At 45.0% G+C, this 23,044-nt stretch overlaps 1 protein-coding gene across 3 annotated transcripts in view; it reads right to left on the bottom strand.

The window, feature by feature from the left end:
• The window catches only part of nav2a (neuron navigator 2a), a 144,215-nt gene that overhangs the window by 27,218 nt on the left and 93,953 nt on the right, over window positions 1-23,044 (bottom strand). The window contains exons 13-20 of one of the 3 annotated variants that reach the window (XM_052141659.1): window positions 16,153-16,282; window positions 13,711-14,017; window positions 11,124-11,832; window positions 9,381-9,797; window positions 8,393-8,458; window positions 7,535-7,585; window positions 6,679-6,836; window positions 5,577-5,756 (exon numbers count right to left, since the gene is read on the bottom strand). In XM_052141659.1, the coding sequence (XP_051997619.1) occupies window positions 5,577-5,756; window positions 6,679-6,836; window positions 7,535-7,585; window positions 8,393-8,458; window positions 9,381-9,797; window positions 11,124-11,832; window positions 13,711-14,017; window positions 16,153-16,282 (2,018 nt within the window). The remainder of the gene's footprint in view (window positions 1-5,576; window positions 5,757-6,678; window positions 6,837-7,534; window positions 7,586-8,392; window positions 8,459-9,380; window positions 9,798-11,123; window positions 11,833-13,710; window positions 14,018-16,152; window positions 16,283-23,044) is intronic. The other 2 variants (XM_052141641.1, XM_052141650.1) reach the window with 2 other exon arrangements.

Here is a 23,044-nt window from a genome sequence, read left to right as displayed (position 1 = left end):
AGTACACGGCCAACATGCCCTCCCCCTGCGCGAAGAAATCGCCTCCCTTCTACTAAAGGACGCGATAGAGCCTGTCCCTCCAACCGAAACGAAGAAGGGTTTCTACAGCCCTTACTTCGTTGTACCCAAGAAAGGCGGCAGCTTACGACCGATCTTGGACCTGCGAGTTCTCAATTGGACCTTGTCCGAACTCCCGTTCAGAATGCTCACCCAGAAACAAATTCTATCTGGCGTCCGGCATCTAGATTGGTTCGCAGCGGTAGACCTGAAGGACGCATACTTCCACGTCTCAATTCGCCCTCGACACCGCCCCTTCCTAAGGTTTGCGTTCGACGGCCAGGCGTATCAGTACAAAGTCCTCCCCTTCGGCCTGTCTCTGTCCCCTCGCGTCTTCACAAAAGTCGCAGAGGCAGCTCTTGCTCCGCTCCGAGAAGCCGGCATACGCATACTCAATTAACTCGACGACTGGCTCATACTGGCCCATTCCCGAGAGTTACTATGCGCACACAGAGACCAGGTGCTCAGCCACCTCAGCCGTTTGGGGTTTCAGGTCATCTGGGAAAAGAGCAAGCTCTCCCCGGTCCAGAGCATCTCTTTTCTCGGTCTGGAGTTAGACTCAGTCCCAATGACAGCACGTCTCTCCAACGAGCATGCTCAGTCAGTGCTGAAATGCCTCGCTTTCTTCAAGCCAGGCACCATGGTCCCGCTAAAACGTTTCCAACAGCTCCTGGGGCATATGGCATCCTCCGCGGTGGCCGCACCGCTGGGGTTGATGCATATGGGACCACTTCAGCACTGGCTCCGGACTCGAGTCCTGAGATGAGCATGACGCCGCGGCACGCACAACATAATAGTTACCTCTGCCTGCTGCCAAACCTTCAAACCCTGGACAGACCTCTGCTTCCTAAGGGCAGGAGTACCCTTGCAGCAGGTGTCCCGATGTGTTCTGGTCACAACCGACGCCTCCAAATTGGGTTGGGGTGCCGTATGCAACGGGCGCGCAGCCGCAGGCCAGTGGAACCGAGGCCCGCTGCGCTGGCACATCAACTGCCTAGAGCTGCTGGCTGTTTTTCTGGCCCTGCACAATTTTCTCCCGTTAATTCGGAACAAACACATCCTAGTCAGGACAGACAGCACCACGGTCGTAGCCTACATAATCCACCAAGGCGGAGTACGCTCCCTCCACATGTCACAGCTCGCCCGTCGTCTCCTCCTTTGGAGTCAGCAGCGACTCAAGTCACTGCGCGCCACTCACATCCCCGGCAACCTCAATGTGATAGCAGACGTGCTGTCAAGACAAAGCTTGCCCGGCGGAGAGTGGAGGCTCCACCCCCAGTCGGTCCAGCTGATTTGGGTCTGGTTCGGCAAGGCTCAGGTAGACCTGTTTGCCTCCCAAGAAACCTCCCACTGCCCGCTCTGGTATGCCCGGACAGAGGCTCCCCTCGGGGCAGACGCGTTGGCACACAGCTGGCCTGCGGGGCTGTGCAAGTACGCATTCCCCCCAGTGAGCCTTCTTGCACAGGTGCTATGCAAGGTCAGGAAGGACGAGGAGCAAGTCATTCTGGTAGCCCCTTACTGGCCTACCCGGACTTGGTTTTCGGACCTCACGCTCCTCACGACAGCCCCTCCCTGGCGGATTCCCCTGAGGAAGGACCTTCTTTCTCAGGGATGGGGCACGCTCTGGCACCCGCACCCAGACCTCTGGAACCTCCACGTCTGGCCCTTGGACGGGATGCGGAAGATCTAGCCGGCCTACCACCGACCGTCATAGATACAATCAATCAAGCCAGAGCCCCCTCTACCAGGCATCTCTATGCTCTAAAGTGGCGTCTGTTCGCGGACTGGTGTTCTTCCCGAGCCGAAGACCCGCAGAAGTGCGCAGTTAGGTCAGTGCTCGTGTTTCTTTAGGAGAGGCTGGAGAGGAGGCTGTCCCCCTCCACCCTCAAGGTGTATGTCGGCGCTATCGTGGCCCACCACGACACGGTAGACAGCATGTCTCTTGGTAAGCACGACTTAATCGTCAGGTTCCTAAAAGGTGCCTGGAGGATAACTCCCTCCCGGCCTAACCTGTTCCCCTCCTGGGATCTCTCGGTCGTCCTTACGGGCCTCCAGAGACCCCCCTTCGAGCCGCTTGACTCAGCTGGACTCAGGGCCCTCTCTCTCAAGACTGCCCTGCTGATCGCGCTCGCTTCCATCAAGAGGGTCAGGGACCTGCATGCGTTCTCTGTTAGCAACGCTTGCCTGGAGTTCGGTCCGGCAGATACTTTCGTGATCCCAAGACCGCGACCGGGCTATGTGCCCAAGGTTCCTACCATGCCCTTCAGGGATCAGGTAGTGAACCTGCAAGCGCTGCCCCGGAGGAGGCAGACCCAGCCCTTTCACTGCTGTGTCCAGTACGTGCTTTACGTATTTATCTGGACCGCACACAGAGCACCAGACGCTCTGAGCAGCTCCTCGTCTGCTTTGGGGGACAGCAGAAAGGGAATGCTGTCTCCAAGCAGAGACTCGCCCACTGGGTTGTCGACGCCATTTCCCTGGCTTATCACACCCAGGCCGTGCCCCCTTGCGGGTCCGAGCTCACTCCACCAGGAGTGTTAGCGTCCTCATGGGCACTGGCTAGGGGCACTGCCCTAGCAGACATTTGTAGAGCAGCGGGCTGGGCAACACCTAACACTTTTGCGAGATTCTACAATCTCCGAGTTGAGTCAGTATCGTCCGTGTTCTCTCAGGTACTGAGCCCGTGAGAACTCGGTGGCACGCCCACGATCTGACCAGGTGAATCGCTTGCACCTAGCGCCCTTCCCCTAACCAGGGGAAACAGTGCGCCTTCATTCCCAGGAGATCTCAGGTTTGGGACACTGGTCGATTCCTCCCTAGCCCTCGTGGGTGCGCAGTTCAGCGGAGGAACTCGCTGACCCAAGCCACTGCGGGTACCGTAAGCTACCCTGTACTGGTATAGGTGCTCCACAGGTAAGGCCTCCTTTGGACTCCCCCTGTGTGTAACACCACAGTTCTGTCCCCTCTGGCGAGTTGACTCCCGTGTTTCCCTTAGGCAGTCATGGCTGCCTCGGCTGCCGTGCTGTATGTTCCCCCCTCTATATGCTGGATCCACCACCGCACCGACTTTTCCACATAGGCCCTAAGCAGGCCTCTGATGGTTTTGCCACTTAAACTTGCCTCCCCTCTCAGGTAGGCGTGGCCTCCGCAGGGTCTTCTCCTTCCTGAATAAGGGCTAAGACCCCCTTCCCTCAATGCGTGCAAGGGCCCCTGCCTAAATTGCTCTATGCGAGAAACATAGAGAGAAAAGAGGCCCGGCCAGGCTTGGCCCGTTCCCAGGTTGGCGGCCAGCACCTTGTTCCCCTCCAGGGTAACAATAAGGAATCCTGATGGCTTAAATGGGGCATTGGGGAAGGGTACGTGCAGCCTGATACAGTTAGTCGTCCTGCAAGTAAGAATACCTGCTCGCTCCTGTATCAGAAGTTCACGTACACGGCTCAGCGCATGGCGCTTTTATAAGTGGACCCCTAGTGTCGCTTCTCTGACACAACGTGGAGAGAGCGACAGAAGGGGAATGTCTAGGTTACGTATGTAACCTCCGTTCCCTGATGGAGGGAACGAGACATTGTGTCTCCCCTGCCATGTCGCTGAGCCGAGCCACTGTTGTGGCCGGACCATTTCCGGCTCCTCAGAAAAATCCTGAATGAACTCCCGTATTTGCGCCGCTTAAATACCCGTATGTCCGGGGGCGGGACATGCAAATACTGGTTGCCAACTCTCATTGTCCAGAGGTGAATATCGCCGCTCAAGAGAGACCCCTAGTGTCGCTTCTCTGACACAACGTCTCGTTCCCTCCATCAGGGAACGGAGGTTACATACGTAACCTAGACGTTTATCAGACAGACAGACAGACAGACAGACAGACAGACAGACAGACAGATAGATAGATAGATAGATAGATAGATAGATAGATAGATAGATAGATAGATAGATAGATAGATAGATAGATAGATAGATAGATAGATAGATAGATGTTACTTGAATAGATCAACTCGTCTTAAACCTGTTCCCATTGCACCTCAGGGACTTAAATGCAACTCTCACATTTCAGAGTCACTGAGTTCATTCCCCTATCAATGGCACACATATCAGATTTGTATTTAAAAAGAAAACATAAATGGCTTTAAAGTTGTATTTTGTTGCAGATGTCAAAAAAGACACAGTGTGTAATACTGGGTTACTTTGCCTTGAGTGTCATCTTTTCAGTTTTCTACAGGGGTCAATTTATGGCTTAACTGTGTCTGGCTGCTTTGTCAAACATCTTTTAGTTCTCAGAGAAGAAAGTAACAACAGGTGAATGGGGGAACGGGTGGTCTGGGCTGAGAGGAAAAAAGAGAAATCACTTAAAATGTAACAGGGGAATATTCTACCCAGCATAAAGCTTTATGTACACAAATCTTCACTCCAAAAGAGCTGATGGCTGCCATTGCATTAACTGTGGAAAGGAGAATAATGAGTGTTGATTTAGTGGAATGGGTGAATAGAGTGAAAAAAAACAAATGTTTAAGCACAGAGTTCAAGCTGGATTTTGTCATCTTTAGGAACTACATTGACACCATGTGTTAAACCTGGCATTTTAAATTGAATATAAACCTGAGAGCAAAGTGGAATATACAGGTGTGCTCAAATATATGTTGTTAACTTGCTACGTGACTCAAACATAACACTTAATGTCTTTCAAAGATTTAATGGCACAGACCTTGCAAACTTTGTCAAATTCTTCTTTTGAAGCACTAATTATAGCAGCCCTGTATATTCTAAATGCAATTTTGTGATAAAAATCAGTTTACCAGGTCTTAATGAAATGTTTGACACAATAGACTTTGTCAGACGCAGAACACTTTTGTGCCACGAAAAATCTTAGAAAATGTATAGTAATAAATTAGCAAATGTTAGAACTTATATGACATAAGATAACTTTTTTTTAAATAATTCTTTTTAAACAAACCGTGGTAAACTTTTTACTTAAAAAAACATTATTGGTAGCCTTGCTCTTTTATTTTTTTTAAATTATTTTCTTTTGTATTAGACACAAATTCCACTTATGTTTAGAATGATTTTTAACAATTATAATGTATAAGCATGTATCATTCATTTGACATGACTGCGTTATTATTGCATTACACTATGGAGCGACATGGTGGCCTAGTGATTAGCACTGTTGCCTAATAGCAAGAAGGTCCTGGGTTCGAATGTTCTTCTCGTCTTTGGCCCTATTAGCTAGGATAGGCTCCAGCACCCCTGAAACCCTACCTGTAGGATAGTTCATTACAGAGCAAAATAAACCTTTACATTTTTCCCATTTGTCTGACAAATTGTACAATTCCTTGACACATAGACCTAGCTCTGAAATTGTTCCGTACACCCTGACACCGGGAAATTGTGTAAAGTCAACCAATCAAAAAGTAGCTTGCCATGTTCAGAAAGCTCTTGATATTGTTGTAGATGTACAATACAATTATAGATGTACAATCTGAGACTAATCATCAACTGATTCTCCAATCATCTATCCTTCTCACCTTCCTCAAACCCGTCCCTGAAGGATCCCGACCGGCTCATGGTCCGGGTCTTTTCGTCCAGTGACATGCAGGAGTTGCGCAAGCGGGAGTCACTGTGGGTTTCCAGAGGATTGTCCTGATTGGTCAGGCTGTTGTTGCGCAGACTGGCGAGGTTAATCTGAGCACCTGTGGTGGGGCTGCCTGTATATAAAACACAATAATATATTTGAAAACAATTAAAAGTATGAAACAAGGCAAATAACCAGAGTTAACATAAAAAAAAAATACTTTAATCATAGTCTACTACTATTCTATAGTGTCTCTGCTGTCCTGTACACAATTTGGGATTGTGTTAATGGCTATTTTAGGATACATTTGAAACAAATAGACTGTTCATTTCTACAGTTTAGGGAGGGGGAGGGGGAGGGGTCCCTATTTGCTCAAAAGTCCTCCCAAAGTCCTCATGGAATTGCCATAGATAGCATACATTCGGTCAAACCTCTTCCACTTTATTCTGTTTGAACCATTCTGGCTGTTGTGTTCCTTGGTGGTTCTGTAGTCACTTTTAAGATTTTTGTAACTTTTCCCTACGCTGTTGGTAGGTCCAGTAGTAGCCGTGTGCGGCCAACATCTGAGACACTTCCTGAAAGACTTTTTAATTTCACATCATTTCGTTCATAGCTAACGACAGGAACGTCTGCACCTTGTTTATTGACCACAGCGTGAACAAATGATACTGCTATCAATGTTGCTAATTTTAAAACTAACAGGTTGATGCCCATTGCAAATCCAGTAAGTTCTACATATATATGTCTCATTATATATATATATATATATATATATATATATATATATATATATATATATATATATATATATATATATATATATAACATAATAACATGCTATGTGTTTTTACTAGTTAGCAACAAGCTGAAAGTTTAAACAGATATTTGAACAGATCAAATGTAAGATAGGGTAACTCAATTCATTTATTGTTTTGCTACATAAAGTATTATGAGAAAAGCCCAATGTCCACAATTGAATTAAGTTCAACCAACAAAAGAATATTTTTTTTTATGCATACCAGAATATATACAATGTATAACAATATGCACTATACCAAGTTGAGTGAAGTTAAAACGTGTCCCGGAGGGTGACGTCAGACTGGAACCAGTGGAGAAGGGAGAGTTACTGGCCGAATCCAGCAATCCGCCTGCCGAATGTGAGCGCAGCCAATCACGTGCCTCTTCCTGACGGAGCTGAGATGAGGGGACATACCTGCAACAAGATTACCACCTAATCATATACCTGCATTCATTAGTCACAATGACATTACAAACACTCAGATGTGAAATCGAACCATTAAAAACTTGTTCTTACATTTTAGAAATTAAAAATCTAAATTGAATAAACATTTATATTCCCCTTTTCTCATTTTAAGTAATATATTACACAATAATCTATATTTTGCCCTCATAAAAGTATCCTACATGAAACATGATTATTATAAATTCTTATATGTGCAAAATGTGACACATTTTCCACCACTAAAATAACGTGCAATTTAAGTCAGAGTGAACATAATTAAAAAAGATTGGCCACCCAAAAAAGCTAAAAGCTCAGACAGATAAAGTAACACACACAAAAAAAAACAAATACAAAAAGCAACTGATTTAGATAACATACTCCATAATGTGCAACCAACTTCGCACGAAAAGTGACAAGTGCCATGCGTCCATGAGTGCAACAGAAAATAGTGCTCAAAATTAAAACTTTAGCCAAATAGGTGCACACACTGCAGATTAAAACATGGAATGCAAGTGCACAGAGAGAGAGAGAGAGAGAGAGAGAGAGAGAGAGAGAGAGAGAGAGAGAGAGAGAGAGAGAGAGAGAGAGACAGAAAAAAGGAAGTAGATAGAGAGAGTGCAAGTGGAGTGCAGTAAACATATGCATAAGTGCATATTCCCACAATGCACCTGTACTCGAGTCCCCTCTTGGGCAGAGTGTTTCTATTGCTGCTGGAATCGCTGAGATGAAAATTAAACAGTGAGTGAGGAGAGGAACATGTAGAACTTACTCAATTAAGTAGGCTTGGTTTTTCAGACACATAATAATCCTTTATTCGATTACACCACACTATCATGTGATTATCCATAATCTAATATATGATTGGTCTGCATGAGTGTACTGTGATGTTGCACACAGACCATCTATATAATCTGAACTCTGGCTTTGATCCATTAAGGGTGATGGATTTAACCACTAGGGGCTGCTAAAGTAACAAGTGCCAAGCCTTTACAACAAAAAAGACCCCATGAAATGGCTGGACAAGAGCAGTTTGCTTTACTCAGTTGATGTACAGGAAACAGGAAATCAAAGGCCTTGTCAATTTTGTTAAATTGCTAATATTCTTAAGTTAACATCATAGTTTTGCAAAACTTCAGTTAAGAGCTTTCACTCTGGATGAAAGAATTGAAGACGCTTTCAATATTAATTGATGGTTGTGAAAGGACACGAAGATTGCTAGTCAAAGGGAGGTGGTACATATCATTTAAAATGAATTGACATGTAGAGATGTGTTGATGTACATTATACATGGACTAGATTTTACATTTTAAATGCGTATTTCTGCTTAAAGTGATTTGTCAACCTAGGATTACACTAGTATATTGACAGCATTGAAGCTTACAGACATGGAGCTAACCCTACAAAACTTTAATTCTGATTTCATGGGGTCTTTAAAGCTATAAAATTAAATAAAACAAAAACACACAAAGCCATGTCAGTCTTAAAAAAGCAGCAGAGGCAGACTCAAAAGCTTTTGGACGCTTTACCTGTCTTGCTTCCGTGGCAATGTGTTACGGCTGAATTTAGGACTCGCAGAGGGAGAGGAGAGGGGACTGAGGGAACATGGGAGAGGAAAAGAGTTGATAGAAAAAAAGAGTGTTGGAGAAGAAATGGAAGTAGCAACATTAAAAATGTAAAATCCAAGAGAGAGATCAAAACTCTTCCACCCAGCCAACAATTTCACAAGTATCACATAAAGTACATTATTCTGGGACTGTGCAAGAATTATGCTTGCTTAAATGTCTATCCAAAAGCCCATGAGGTAATTCAACAAACACCAAATGACTAGAACAGACTGAAACAGAATTCTGAATCAGAATCAGAATCGGAGTCAGAATAAGACTTCTTATTAACCATGTTCATGCAGCACCTAAATACAGTCTTTTACAATGTTTATCACTATGTCAACCACCATTTGGGAGTTCAGGAGTGAGGAGTCTTCTAAATGATCACTTTGGGTGAGAAGCTGATCAATATTTAAATCATTTTTTTACTATAAATCTTCACTTTCACTTTCAAACCATTTCCAAGTGAAAGTAAAAGTGAAGATTTATAGTGGAAAAATTCTCACCCAAAACTGATTTGATCACTTCAGAAGACATATAATAAACCACTATAGCCATATGGATTAATTGTATGTGGCTTTTATGTGATCTTTGGAGCATCAAATGTCTGTCTACCATTCACATTTTATAGACAAAACAGTGCTGAGATATTCTTCTAATGATCTTTGTATGTGTTCTGCAAAAGAAAGAAAGTCATACACTTCTGGGATGGCATGAGGGTAAAATGATGAGATAATGATGAGACATTTTTGGATGAACTATTCCTTGTGTTCCTAAATGTGGTTGTCACACCCAAAACTACAGAGGGCACGTGGCCATTCAGGATCAAAAACTAATATCATTGAGAATTTTAAAAGATTTATTAATAAAAAGAGTGCAACAAACTTACTAAAATTGCTCTTTGACTCACCTCTCTGACATGCCTGTCTTTGCACTCCCCGTTCTCATCAGTGGTAGGTGGGTATCATCACGGTGATGCCCGCTGCCTACTGACATATCAATGGAGTCACTGCTGGTGTGCATGCTGCTGACAGAGGGGTATCCGAGGGCCGAAGAGCTGCTAATGGTAGTACCCCAGGTCCCAGTGCCCATAGAGTACACTGAACCGGGGCTTGAAGATTGTTCGCTGCCCCCTATGCTGGCTCCACGGCCCCCGTACAGGGGACTGCTGGCGCCACTGCCTGGAACCATGGAGGGGGAGTCCAAGGGCCCGCCAGAGGACTGGGTGTGACCCAGGGTAGCGTGGGGGTTGGAGATGATGACTGAGTTTTTCATGCTCTCTGCGGTGGTGACCGGAGCTTGCTTGGCAGCCTTGCCTCCAAAAAGTCTGAGAAAAGATGAAAAACAAAGAGCATATGGGAATAGCCAGCATGCAATAAGTTAGAAATCAATAGCAAAACAAACAATGGTAGGTCACGCATGGGTGTGAGGAAGTGTAGGAATATATCTAATGAGGTTTCTCAAAGTAAGGTAAAAAGTGGGGTTCTCAAAGTAAGATAAAACAGGTCAAATACAATGGAAATTGGAAAGGGAAAAGTTTTGTTTGTGAACACATGCTATATGCATCTCAGGGTGTCCGTAACATTAATTCTTTTAGCTTTTAATGAAAAATAATAAAATAAAAAATACTTTTTTCATAAAATTATTTATAAACTAGTAAATACTCAAATACTATGTATATATACATATATATATATATATATATATATATATATATATATATATACTGTGTCCCTTTCAACCCTTGGAGCCAAATAGAAACAAATGTGGCTATCCTTTAAAACAGTGGTGAAAGATTAAATGTGCTTTTCTCATAAATAACATGAAAAACATAGGTGAAAATGTGAGTCACCATGGAGAAACACGATCCACGACTATTATAAAGCGGGTTATGTAAACAGCTTTAGAAAGAGGTTAATCAGTGAGTCTGAGGAGGTTACAAAAACTCATTCCTTCTTTCACTTAAGTTTAGCTCTGCAAGATGGAATCTAAAAGACTAATGGAGTCATTAATTGAGGAAGTGTCCAAGGAAACTCTTTTTATGATTTATGAGAGTTTGAGACTCGGTGTGTGGTTTAAGATACTGGATCTCCATCAGTGCAATCCGGACATATAGATTATAAGCAAACACAACTGTAACCCTAATGATTTGTTCAAACTTGTAAAAAAAAGGTTTTAGCGTACTTAACTCTGAATGTCTATCCGAAAAGTTGTTTTTATTCTTTTGGGAGTTTTTACATCATTTAGTATGCTACTTGACTGTAACATCATAAACAACGTGTAGTAGTGTCTGCAGCTATCTTAAAGGAATGTTCCGGGTTCAATACAAGTTAAGCTCAATTAATAGCATTTGTGGCATAATACTGATTACCACAAAAAACTTGTCCCTCGTTTCATACAAGAATAAAGTAAGGCACTTACAATGGAAGTGAATGAGGCCAGTCCATAAACATTAAAATACTGTTTCAAAAGTATAGCCACAAGACATAAACTTCGATTGAGCTTAACTTGTATTGAACCAGGAATACTACTTAAATCCACAAATGTTCAACTACATGTGGCATTCACTATGTAATTAACAATAAATGAGCAAACAAGTGAGTCGTTTATGACACAGCATATGCATTGTTTGTGTGTGTATGTGTGTGTGTACCTTCGCAATGTCGGTGACGACACATCTACATACTTGCTTCCATGTCTCGCTGTCTGTGGAATAGTTGCCGCCCCTACACCTGAAACAATAGGACTTGCTCTCAGGTTGTCCACTTCAGAGACCACAACCTTCTCCTTGTCCGTCTGATTGGCTTGGACTGCATGCCCATTGGTTTTAGGTGCTGAGTCTCGTGGCTTATTGGCAGTGACTGTATTGAGGGTGGGCGTTCGAGCACTCAGGCTTGACTCGATACTGCTCGTAGATGATCGATTTCCATTACGGGCTGCAGCTCCGGAGCGGGAGGGACGAGGTAGACTGCGATACTGCAGTGTGGAGCGAGAATTGGGGGACAAGTAGCCATCCTCCTGAGGGTGCAATAAACCATCCACTGCCCCCTTAAATGACCCTCTCCCTCCCAAAAGCAGGGTGGAGGACTTGGGAATCTTGCCCAAGGTGGCAGAACCACTGGTTATGGTGGCCCCACTCGCTGTCACCAGAGTGATGCTGGAGGTTGCTACTAGAGAAGCAGGCCCGTGAACTCCATTGGGCTTCTTGAAACCAAACGTGCTGGTAGTGACTCTGCCTGCGGGTGTTTTCTTGGCTTCGTCTCCACTGCTACGACTGGCATCAGAGCTGGAATGCTGGACGACGTTGGAGCTTGGAGACATACTGCCTTTTTCTGAGACCTTTGCATCATCTGTTTTACTTACTGGACAAAAAGACATTATGCATTGGACAGTTGATATTGTGTTGAATTTGCAGATAAAGTTTGCTCTCTGGGTGGGATTTCAAATTGTTATTTTGCTTAACACTCCAGTAAATGAAACTTTCTTGAAATCCAAGTTTCTTTCCCAAATATTGATGAATTTTTATGAACAGGCCCACACAGATTTCAGCAGAATTGACCCTTCACTAAGCTTTGCGCCCCTTGTTTATGGTTGCTCGCTCTGACAAGCTCTGTAGAACGTCCAATAGGAATGAATGGGGGAGTGCCTTGAACAGTGCAATTTATGGCAAAATATTCTCATAAACGGAATTGATAATATTATTACGTGGGCCGGAATTAAGAGTGACATTGTAAATTATATTTATCTGACCTTTTTTGAAAATAAATTGTAATTGTAAATTGAAAAGAGAAAAGAGTAATTTGGTAGCGATTACAAACCACATAATATTAGTGTAAGTGAACAGAACTGCTCATAATATCTCATAACAGACTCACTATGATGCTGTGAACTCTTCAGACATGTTCACAAGTCCCCGAGGTCCAAGTCCATGTCAAGTCTCAAGTGTTTGGTCACAAGTCCAAGGCAAGTGTTAGTTTTTTTTTTCTTTTTTTGGCAATAGTTCTTTATCTGCAGCTGGTTTGTTTAACAATTTTGAAATATTAAAACTGACTACTTTAAGGAATTGTCTTGTTTATTTATTTAAAATAGTCTAATAAAGTACATACGGTTTTACTTTAATCATGGATTTTATTTTTATTCAGGAAACAATCAATAAACTGTCCATTTAGCATTAATAGAAAAAGATTTTACACAGAAGTAAAACTAGCTTTGTCCATAAATCTTTAGGGCTTTAAAGCCCTTTATTCTGTTTTCTGTTTTGCTGTACATGACACCCTTTCATTGCTTGCATATCACTGATTGCAGGTTTGAAATATTTTTGGCCATGTTTAGGTGCAAAAACAGTGCCAAAAGAGGAAGCGTGAAAAAAGGAAGTCAGAAGAATACACATCAAATTTACTTTGTTTTAATTCACAATTAATTTGATTTACACGTTCACTATTTTACCTTCATAACTGTTTTATTCCACTTTTGATGCGTATGCCATTTGATATCACTTAACAGAAAACGGCAGCTCATCAACGGAGAGAGAATGTAGTCATACCGGTCACTAAATGACTTGTGTTTTTCACGAGACTATGATTTTGAGTCCAAGTCAAGTCTCAAGTCAATTGCTTAAGAGTCTGAGTCGAGTCGCAAGCCATTGTTTTTGTGACTTAAGTGAGTCTCCAGTCCGAGTCTCGAGTTTCTATCTCTGGAACTTATTATTTACTATCACCTTTACTAAGACCTGAATCAATACCTAAATTAATTACAGTTAAGTTGTTATCTTCAATTTACCTTGGAGAAAATGTAGGATGTCCTCGCTGATGTTATACATGTTCATATGGGAATGAGGAATGACACACTTTAATCCATAGTATGTTCTTCTCAATATTTATTTAAAGATTTTTTTTAAAGAAAGAAAAAAGAAATTTTTGGATCATTTCTATAATATCCCGCTTAAAACTACACAAACACATTACTCCCATAGGCTCTCATTGGAAAAATGCAAACGCTTGTAAGAGAAACGGCAGCAGGGCAACAGTTGCTAAGATAGGATAGGTCAGAAATGCTTTTAAGGCAGGATTTAGCGAAGGGTCAATTGGAATGCCTGTCATTCATAAAATTATACACAACTCCATGCACTTCGATATTTTGTTTACTCATTTTATCATGTTTAAATTCATTCTGCAGAATAATTAGATTCAGTATGGGCCTAATTAACATTTTAGGTCCTCTCAATGAAAGAGAACACCTACCAGTTCCTTGTGTCTTAATCATGGCAGTTCCCGTGGTCACAGCTGTGCTTTTCGTTCGCGGTACGGTTACGCCCACCTGCGCATTCATGCCCCTCCTCCAGGAGCCAGTCTGGCTGATGGGTGCAGTTTTCCTCTCAGAGCTGTTCTTATCTGATTCCTCCGATACATCTGAAGGGTTCCTCCGCCACTTTAGACCCGCTTCCATTTTAACCCCACAGTCCAAGACCCCATCTGACTTTTTGACCTCATCACAGGACCAGGCAGGGTTGTGTTCTGATGCCGAGTGCTTCTCAGCATCTGTCTGAGGCTACAAAACAAAACAAAAATTCAGTATTGAATTGGCTATATCAAGTACCAACATAAGGTAATAAAGTAATTTAAGTTTTTCCCTGGCTTTCCTTAAAGGTGCACTCAATAATTATTTGCTTATGTTGTGATATGATTGCCTGATGATAAGTAGCATTCAGCAGGTCATGTAATGACTAGTGTTGGGTAAATTACTCAAAATCAGTAATCCAAAAGAGATGATTAATTACTTTCCTACATTTTTTTACTTCATCTAAAATGTAATCACATTACTAATGACTTTTCTTTTAAGTTACTTTCTAAATCACTTCCAAATTAAATAAATTTCATACTCATTCATTGCCGCACACCATTCAGTTGTCACAGAAACACTAACCGACGTACAGTACATATGAATTCATATTTTAAATTTATCATCAATTTTATTTTAGTGCAAGTAATGTACTTAAAATTAATTACTTTAACTGAAAGTCAGTAAACGTAATCTGATTACATAACTTTTTTGTACTCCCCGTAGTAACATTCCATTTAAATACTATAAATACACAGAAGTTTAGAAGAAGGGAAAACCAAAGCCTCAGTCAAATCTATTTGTTTAAAACTGTCTATAGCTTAATTTGTTCCACTGTTTTATTGTGATTAATCTGAATGGCATACCAATGACTTTAGATAAAATAATTACACATACCTCTCAGGGATCAATAGCACCTATTTAGCACTTTACACAGGTCTTAGATAGGGGAATGTGAGAGTTGGGTTCAATTAAACAGACAGAGATGGAGGTTCCAAGAGAAGAGAGAAAGGGGTGGACAGACAGAGTGGAGTGGGATGTGTTATGGACCAAAATCGATCCATTGTTTTTATGGTATCTGTATAAAATTATGTGGTGTGCATGTATGTATTTTATTATTGTGACATGCACACCCACAAGCCTGATCTTTGGTTTTACACCACTTGTTTACATGACTGTTTATATAGAGGTAGTGCCCTCTGTTGGAGCATATTAAAGAATTCCATTTGTCATCAACTGTAGAGAACACATACTATCATACTATTACTATTTCTCCCATCTATATGGTATTACGGTATTGAGTGAAATTACGAACTCAGTCTGGCTCTCAACTGGTGGGTTGCGATGCAAAAATGGATCACAGGTCTCTTCTGATTGTGTTGTGGACAGCAGGGAAAAAACAATGCTAAATGCAAATGGTAAAATATTTTATGGAATTATGGTGCAAATTCAGCTGTCACTTAGTAGAAGCTATAGTAGAGCCAAATTAGGCAGAAGCCAACATAACCGTGCACAAAACTATATAACGTAAAAGTACATATGACCCAGACTTCAATATGAGTTCCCCTGAAATTAGGAGAAAATGTTTTTTATGTGCTGTAAATTACTGACTGCAAAGTACATTTAACCAATTAATTACAATTTTGCACCATAAACAATCGTGGTATCGCCACTTGATGTCTGAGCAAAACGAGTTGGTATCACAGCTCTACATAATTTTACTGTTATTTCATAGTGTCTAGAGTGAGTTACAAAATGTGTTTAAATGTAGTTACATGATATTCAAGCTCTGACATGGAATGCCTCATCTACAGGCTTCAATAGCAGACAAGAATTTTAATGCACTGCTAACCTCTGCTTTTCTAGAAGCTAGACTTGATTTAGATCATCCTTTTGATAATGTTTTTTTTATTTAATCTTTTATTTAATTTAATTCCAGGTAAGAAATCTTATTTACATTTACATTTATGCATTTGGCAGACGCTTTTATCCAAAGCGACTTACAGTGCAATTATTACAGGGACAATCCCCCCGGAACAACCTGGAGTTAAGTGCCTTGCTCAAGGACACAACGGTGGTGGCCGTGGGGTTAGAACCTCTGACCTTCTTATTAACAGCCCTGTGCTTTAACCACTACACCACCACCACTCCAGTACGGTGTGTAAATGACAAACCTAAGGGTCATAGAACAAGTAGAGCTAAATTAAGTTCAGCCATGACAGAAACAACAGTTTTAAAAGTTATGCAAGATTTTATGAAGATTACCAGAGTATTCAACAGACAAAGTCAGGGGTTTCACAATGGGGTTTCATAAAGGTGTGTGCGTGCATGTGTATGGTTCTCACCTGCCCGTTCATGGACTTACGGGACGCAGCAGGGGTGTTGGCATAAGAACTGATAGATGAGCTAGTGTTGATGTCGTCAGTATCAATGGCATCACTGATTCCACTGCTGACTGAACTACTGTCGTCCCAACTGACAGAGAGAGAGAGAGAGAGATTTAGATACTTTTAAATCTACATTAGACATTAGGGAACTTATTTTAAGTTATGATCATCATGATAGAGCTTTGGACTGACAAAAAAGAGGATAAGTAGTGATGTTTAAACCACAGCAGAGCTATATGAAGCACACACTTGGTGCTTAGATAGATTGACTTTTAATACCGAACTTGTACGGTACATGATGTAATTGAATCTGCTTAAGGTCATAGTGGCTAACCAGAGCTACTGATCACTGTATTTAACCCATGATCTCACTCTGGGGTGGCCTCTAGATGAGACAATCATTCAAACCGTACCTTGACAACAAAAGAAAACACACATCAACTCACAGGCCACACAAGGGTACAAGTGACCTAATTGACCTTTAATGTCCAACTGAAGGCATAGAGGTTACATAGGAGCAAGGGAAACTGGGAAAAAAGCTAACACACCACTGAAACGATCCATCTATCTGTCTATCTAGTTGTGCATTCATCTGTTTGTTTGTCCACATTATGTTAAAACAAACTCCATGGATGAAAGGGTCATTCATACAGAGGTTGGTGGTTCTATACAACAATCAATAGTCCAAACCGCACAGAAGAGCCAAAAAGAGGAGGATTTAAAAATTCTTATGGAAAACTTTTACATTTACGAGCCAGCACACTTTCCTTTTTTTACTTTCAAAGAAAGATTTAGAGTTCAAGGTATACGCTTTCATGTATAGTTTTCCTTTGGCATGACTGCAGGCACATGTTAAATGTAGAAGAGAGACATGTGAAGTCTAAGAACAGAACACTGATCTCTCCATAAACCCCAGAGAGATTGGCTTTGATTATCAAGAAGAGAGCCATTAACCCAAACTCTGTCTGGACTAAATCTTAACAGATGTCCAAAAAAGCTCCTATAAACTGAAGGTGAAGACTTGTTTCAGATCAATCAAAATATCTATAACACATTTTGCTTGGCAAACATCCATACAGAAGGATTTGTAAATTGGGTATTGAAATATACACATTACTGTAACATGTACTGTAGCAACACACATTTATATAATAAATGTAAAAACAAAACACACTGTACCTGACTTGATGTCCGTGGCTGCCATGGATACTAGCAGCCGAAATGGAAATAAGTAGACTGACTTCAGGAAATAGATGCCTCATGATCTTAACTGTTAATAGCATCAACTAAAAACTCCCTTTATTTCTGACTTTAATCCTTCTTTCTTTCCTTAACTTGACCAGCAATCCACGTATTCTCTCAACCATCTGCCTTCTGTTGCTCCTTCTATATCTCCATTTTTCCCTGGTAATCTGATCCTAAAGAAAGACCTTTAACCCTGCAGACTGCTGGAGTCACCATAGACCAGGAGAAGAGCGACGTTTCTTTGCTCAAAGACACTGACATTAACACACATTGACACATGGACAAAATGAGCACGAGAAAGACAAAGTAGTGTGTGATTATGGAGGTAAAAAGCAAAAAAATAAAAAATAATAAACGCACACAAACACACTATCTCTCTCTTTTTCTCTTTCACACACATGTATACATGCAAGAACCACCCTATTGGGTCTCAGATGCTAATTAGAGATAGCTTTTGAGTGTAGCTTGAATGAGGGCTTCTCTCTGGCTCGCTACCCTGCCATTACTGTCTCCAGCGACCCAGCAGGCTAACCAGCCAGCTGGCTTTAAAAAGCACCTCCACATTGGGTCACCACAGCCTGTGTCTCTCCCTGAGAACCAAATCCTCAGCAAAAAAGGCATTACTGAGTGCTGCTGGGTGACGTCAGTTACTTTAGCACGCACAGATCTATGACTGGTGCCCATCATTAAAAGTGTATACTTAATGGTTATTCAGGAAACTATAGATACGTACCACATAAGTCCAAAATATCTTAATATATTAGTCTTTGGCTGTTGTAGCCCACACAGCTTTAAAGAGTGGTAATCTGAGTTACTGTAGCCTTTCAGTCAGCTCAAATGGAGAATGGCCAGACTGGTTCGAGCTGACAAGAAAGGCTATAGTACCTCAGGAACCATTCTGTAAATTTGTTTTAAATATATATATATATATATATATATATATATATATATATATATATATATATATATATATATATATATATATATGATTATTCAGATTTAATTAATATCAAGCTTTATTAGCTAAATAAATTTAATAGTGCGTTGCCAGTGCACTATGAGACAATATGCATACAGAAGTTTTATTTGCTGAAGTTTAAAATTAGTTAAAAATCTCTGGCTGCTCTATCACACACACGCTGGGTCTCTCTCATGCTGTTTCGATTTTGACACTGGTTCAGATGACAGTGAGTGTGTTTTTCAGGTGACGTGAAAAGATATAGTATGGCAGCTTGCCTGTATTTCTCCCACACCTGGCTCACCACTTGCGGGTGAAGTCTCCATTCTATGCACAGTAAATCTGCTCCAGTGTTTATCATGCCCGGGACATGCATTGCACATAATGAGTGCAGTGCATGAGCATAAGAGTGCACTCCTCCACATAATAATTTTTTGTGCTAGAATGTACTTGAGTCGACTGTGTACCACCTAGAAACGTATTTGGCCAATTTAGACTCATGAAGTGGGGAAACTGAAATTCCCCTTCTGTCGCTCTCTCCACGTTGTGTCGGAGAAGCGACACTAGGGGTCTCTCTTGAGCGCCGATATTCACCTCTGATCTTATTGAAAAGGGCCAATGGGAGTTGGCAGTCGGTATTTGCATATCCCGCCCCCGGACATACGGGTATTTAAGCGGCGCAAATACGGGAGTTCATTCAGAAAATTTCTTCGGAGCCGATGGCCTGTCTGCAGTTTGCTGCGAGTTACACGCCACTTAAACGTTCCTGTTTTCCTCTGACGATCTGCATGCTGTTGGATCTTGACGGCGCACAACAGCGGCTTTCTCCTTCTCAGTGCACGGCGTGCACTGTTGCCCCTGAGCTCGACAGCGCGAACCGCATACACACACACACACACTGTGTATTAAAAGAGTTTTTACTAAAGAGTAATTTTCTCTAAAAGAGCAAACACAGCGGCGTTGAACGTCCTTTTATGGACGCGTCTTTTTCAAGATGCCTTTCCGCCCCTGTGTCGTTCCTGGATCGCGGTAGAGTGCTCTCTGCTTCAGGCGGCCACAGGCGCTGTCTCGTGTGTTTGGGCCGCGATCACACCGATCGCGCCGTTTGTGGATGGTTCATGTTCTCACTGCGAGAACATGACCACGTTCGTGATCGCGGCTCGCTTTCAACAGAAAGCAAGCCACCCCAGCTGCACCCTGCATTGCTCCTTCTTCCCACGGGATTAAGGACGGTGCGGTTGCGCTGGAGGCGATTGAGGCGGCAGCGGGTGCAGTTTCGCCGGGTAGCCCCCGCGAACCTCCGTTCCCGAGACGCTCGCTGGTCTCCGTCCACGCTCAGCGGCGATAGCGGCTCGCCTCACGGCCCGGCTGTCTATCCTCCGAGTCCGAAGCAGATGAGCTCGCCGCTGCATCGGAGAGTCGCGGTGTCTGATGCTGAGGACTTCCCTGGACTGCCGCCGGGCCAGCAGGCCCAGGCTGAGGCCGACGCTCAGATGTCCGACATGCTTGCCCGGGCCGCCTTGAGCGTGGGGTTGGACTGGAAACCTCCATCCTCCCCACAGCCTTCTCGGTTGGATGATTGGTTCCTGGGGGCAGCGCGCCGTTCCCTTTCTTCCCGGTTTGCCCGGCTCCCGCCCCCCTTCAGGGGCGTCCGCTTTTCCGCAGTACACGGCGAGCACGCCAGTTCCCTGCGCACAGAAATTGCGACCCTCTTAGCCAAGGGCGCGGTAGAGCCCGTCCCTCCAACCGAAATGAGGAAGGGTTTCTACAGCCCTTACTTCATTGTACCCAAGAAAGGCGGCGGCTTACGACCAATCCTGGACTTGCGAGTTTTCAATCGGGCCTTGTTAAAACTCCCGTTCAAAATGCTTACGCAGAGAAATATTCTGGCTGGCGTTCAGCATCTAGATTGGTTCGCAGCGGTGGACCTGAAGGACGCGTACTTCCACGTCTCAATTTTGCCACGACACCGACCCTTCCTACGGTTCGCGTTCGACGGCCAGGCGTTTCAGTACAAAGTCCTCCCCTTCGGCCTGTCTCTGTCCCTCGGCGTCTTCACAAAAGTCGCAGAGGCGGCCCTTGCCCCGCTACGAGTAGCCGGCATCCGCATTCTCAACTACCTCGACGACTGGCTCATCCTAGCACACTCTCGAGAGTTACTATGCACACACAGAGACCAGGTGCTCCGGCACCTCAGCCGCTTGGGGCTTCAGGTCAACTGGGAAAAGAGCAAGCTCACTCCGGTTCAGAGCATCTCTTTTCTCGGGTTGGAGATAGACTCAGTCTCAATGACAGCACGTCTCACGAGTGAGCGTGCTCAGTCGGTGCTGGACTGCCTCGCTTCCTTCAAGCCAGGAACAGTGGTCCCTCTAAAACTTTTCCAGAGGCTCCTGGGGCATATGGCGTCCTCCATGGCGGTCGCCGCTGGGGTTGATGCATATGAGACCACTCCAGCACTGGCTCCAGACTCGAGTCCCGAGACAAGCATGGCACCGCGGCGCGCATCGGGTAAGGATCACCCCGCCTGCCTCAAAACACTCCAACCCTGGACAGACCTCTGCTTTTCACGGGCAGGAGTGCCCCTGCAGCAGGTGTCCCGACGCGTCCTGGTCACAACCGACGCCTCCGGTCCGGGTGGGGTGCCGTGTGCAGCGGGCACGCAGCAGCGGGCCGTTGGAAAGGGGCCCCGCTGCGTTGGCACATCAATTGCCTGGAGTTGCTGACCGTCCTTCCTGCTCTCAGGAAGTTCCTCCCGTTAGTTCGCGACAAACATGTCCTCGTGAGATCGGACAGCACCACGGTGGTGGCGTACATAAATCGCCAAGGCGGTGTACGCTCCCGCCACATGTCACAACTCGCCCGCCGTCTCCTCCTATGGAGCCAGCTCATAGGACTCAAGTCGCTGCGTGCCACTCACATCCCCGGCAAGCTCAACGTCGTAGCGGACGCGCTATCACGACAACGCCTGCCCGGCGGGGAGTGGAGGCTTCACCCCAGTCGGTCCAGCTGATTTGGGAGCGGTTTGGCAAGGCCCAGGTAGACCTGTTCGCGCCCAGGAAACCTCCCACTGCCCGCTCTGGTATGCCCTAACAGAGGCTCCCCTCGGGACAGGCAGCTGGTACACAGCTGGCCCTCGGGGCTGCGCAAGTACGCATTTCCCCAGTGAGCCTTCTTGCACGGTGCTGTGCAAGGTCAGGGAGGACGAGGAGCAAGTCACGTTGGTGGCCCCCTACTGGCCCACTCGGACTTGGTTCTCGGAACTCAGGCTCCTCGCGACAGCTCCTCCCTGGCGAATTCCCCTGAGAAAGGACCTCCTCTCTCAGGGGCGGGGCACGCTCTGGCACCCGCGCCCAGACCTCTGGAACCTCCACGTCTGGTCCCTGGACGGGACGCGGAAGAGCTAGCCGGCTTACCGGCGACCGTTGTGAATACCATCAACCAAGCCAGAGCCCCTCTACCAGGCACCTTTACGCCCTAAAGTGGCGCTTGTTCACAGATTGGTGTTCTTCCCGAGCCGAAGACCCGCAGAGATGCTTGCGATTAGGTCAGTGCTTCTGTTCCTACAGGAGAGGCTGGACAGGAGGCTGTCCCCGTCCACCCTCAAGGTGTATGTTGCCGCTATCGCCGCCCACCACGATCCTGTAGGCGGCAAGTCTTTGGGTAAGCACGACCTGATCCTCAGGTTCCTGAGAGGCGCCCGGAGGTTAATCCCTCCCGGCCAGGCCTAGTTCCCCTCCTGGGATCTCTCGGTAGTCTTGGCAGGACTCGAATCAGTTGGACTCAGGGCCCTCTCTCTTAAGCCGGCCTGCTGGATCGCCTCGCCTCCATTAAGAGGGTCGGGGACCTGCAAGCGTTCTCTGTCAGCGACACTTGCCTGGAGTTCGGTCCGGCAGATACGTCTGTGATCCTAAGACCGCGACCAGGCTATGTGCCCAAGGTTCCTACCACACCATTCTGAGATCAGGTAGTGAACCTGCAAGCGCTGCCCCGGGAGGAGGCAGACCCAGCCCTTTCGTTGCTGTGTCCTGTGCGCGCCCTGCGCATTTACCTGGACCGCACATAGAGCACCAGATGCTCTGAGCAGCTCTTTGTCTGCTTTGGGGGACGGCAGAAAGGGAATGCCGTCTCCAAACAGAGGCTCGCCCACTGGGTTGTCGATGCCATCACACTGGCTTATCACACCCAGGCCGTGCCCCTACCCTTGCGGGTCCGAGCTCACTCAACAAGGGGTGTTGCGTCCTCGTGGGCACTGGCCAAGGGCACCTCCCTAGCAGACATCTGTAGAGCCGCGGGTTGGGCAACACCCAACACCTTTGCGACGTTTTACAACCTCCGCGTTGAGTTGGTTGCATCTCGTGTTTTCTCAGGTCCGAGCCCTTAGAACTCGGTAACACGTAGACCGACTGGCCGGGTGGATCGCTTGCGCCCAGCGCCCTTTTCCTGACGTCAAGGTAAAGTAGTGCGCCTTCTTCCCAGGGCGCCCCACTCCGAGTCGGGCCCCTGGTCGATTCCTCCCCAGCCCTCCGGGTCCACGGTTCAGCGGAGGAACTCGCCGACCAAAGCCACTGTGGGTACCCTGATGGCCACCCCGTACTGGTATAGGGGCTCCACAGGTAAAATAAGAAGGCCTCCTGTTCGGACGCCCCC

This window comes from Xyrauchen texanus, chromosome 2, assembly GCF_025860055.1.
Source record: "Xyrauchen texanus isolate HMW12.3.18 chromosome 2, RBS_HiC_50CHRs, whole genome shotgun sequence".
Lineage (NCBI taxonomy): Eukaryota > Metazoa > Chordata > Actinopteri > Cypriniformes > Catostomidae > Xyrauchen > Xyrauchen texanus.
This window is presented reverse-complemented; position numbering and strand designations above follow the sequence as displayed.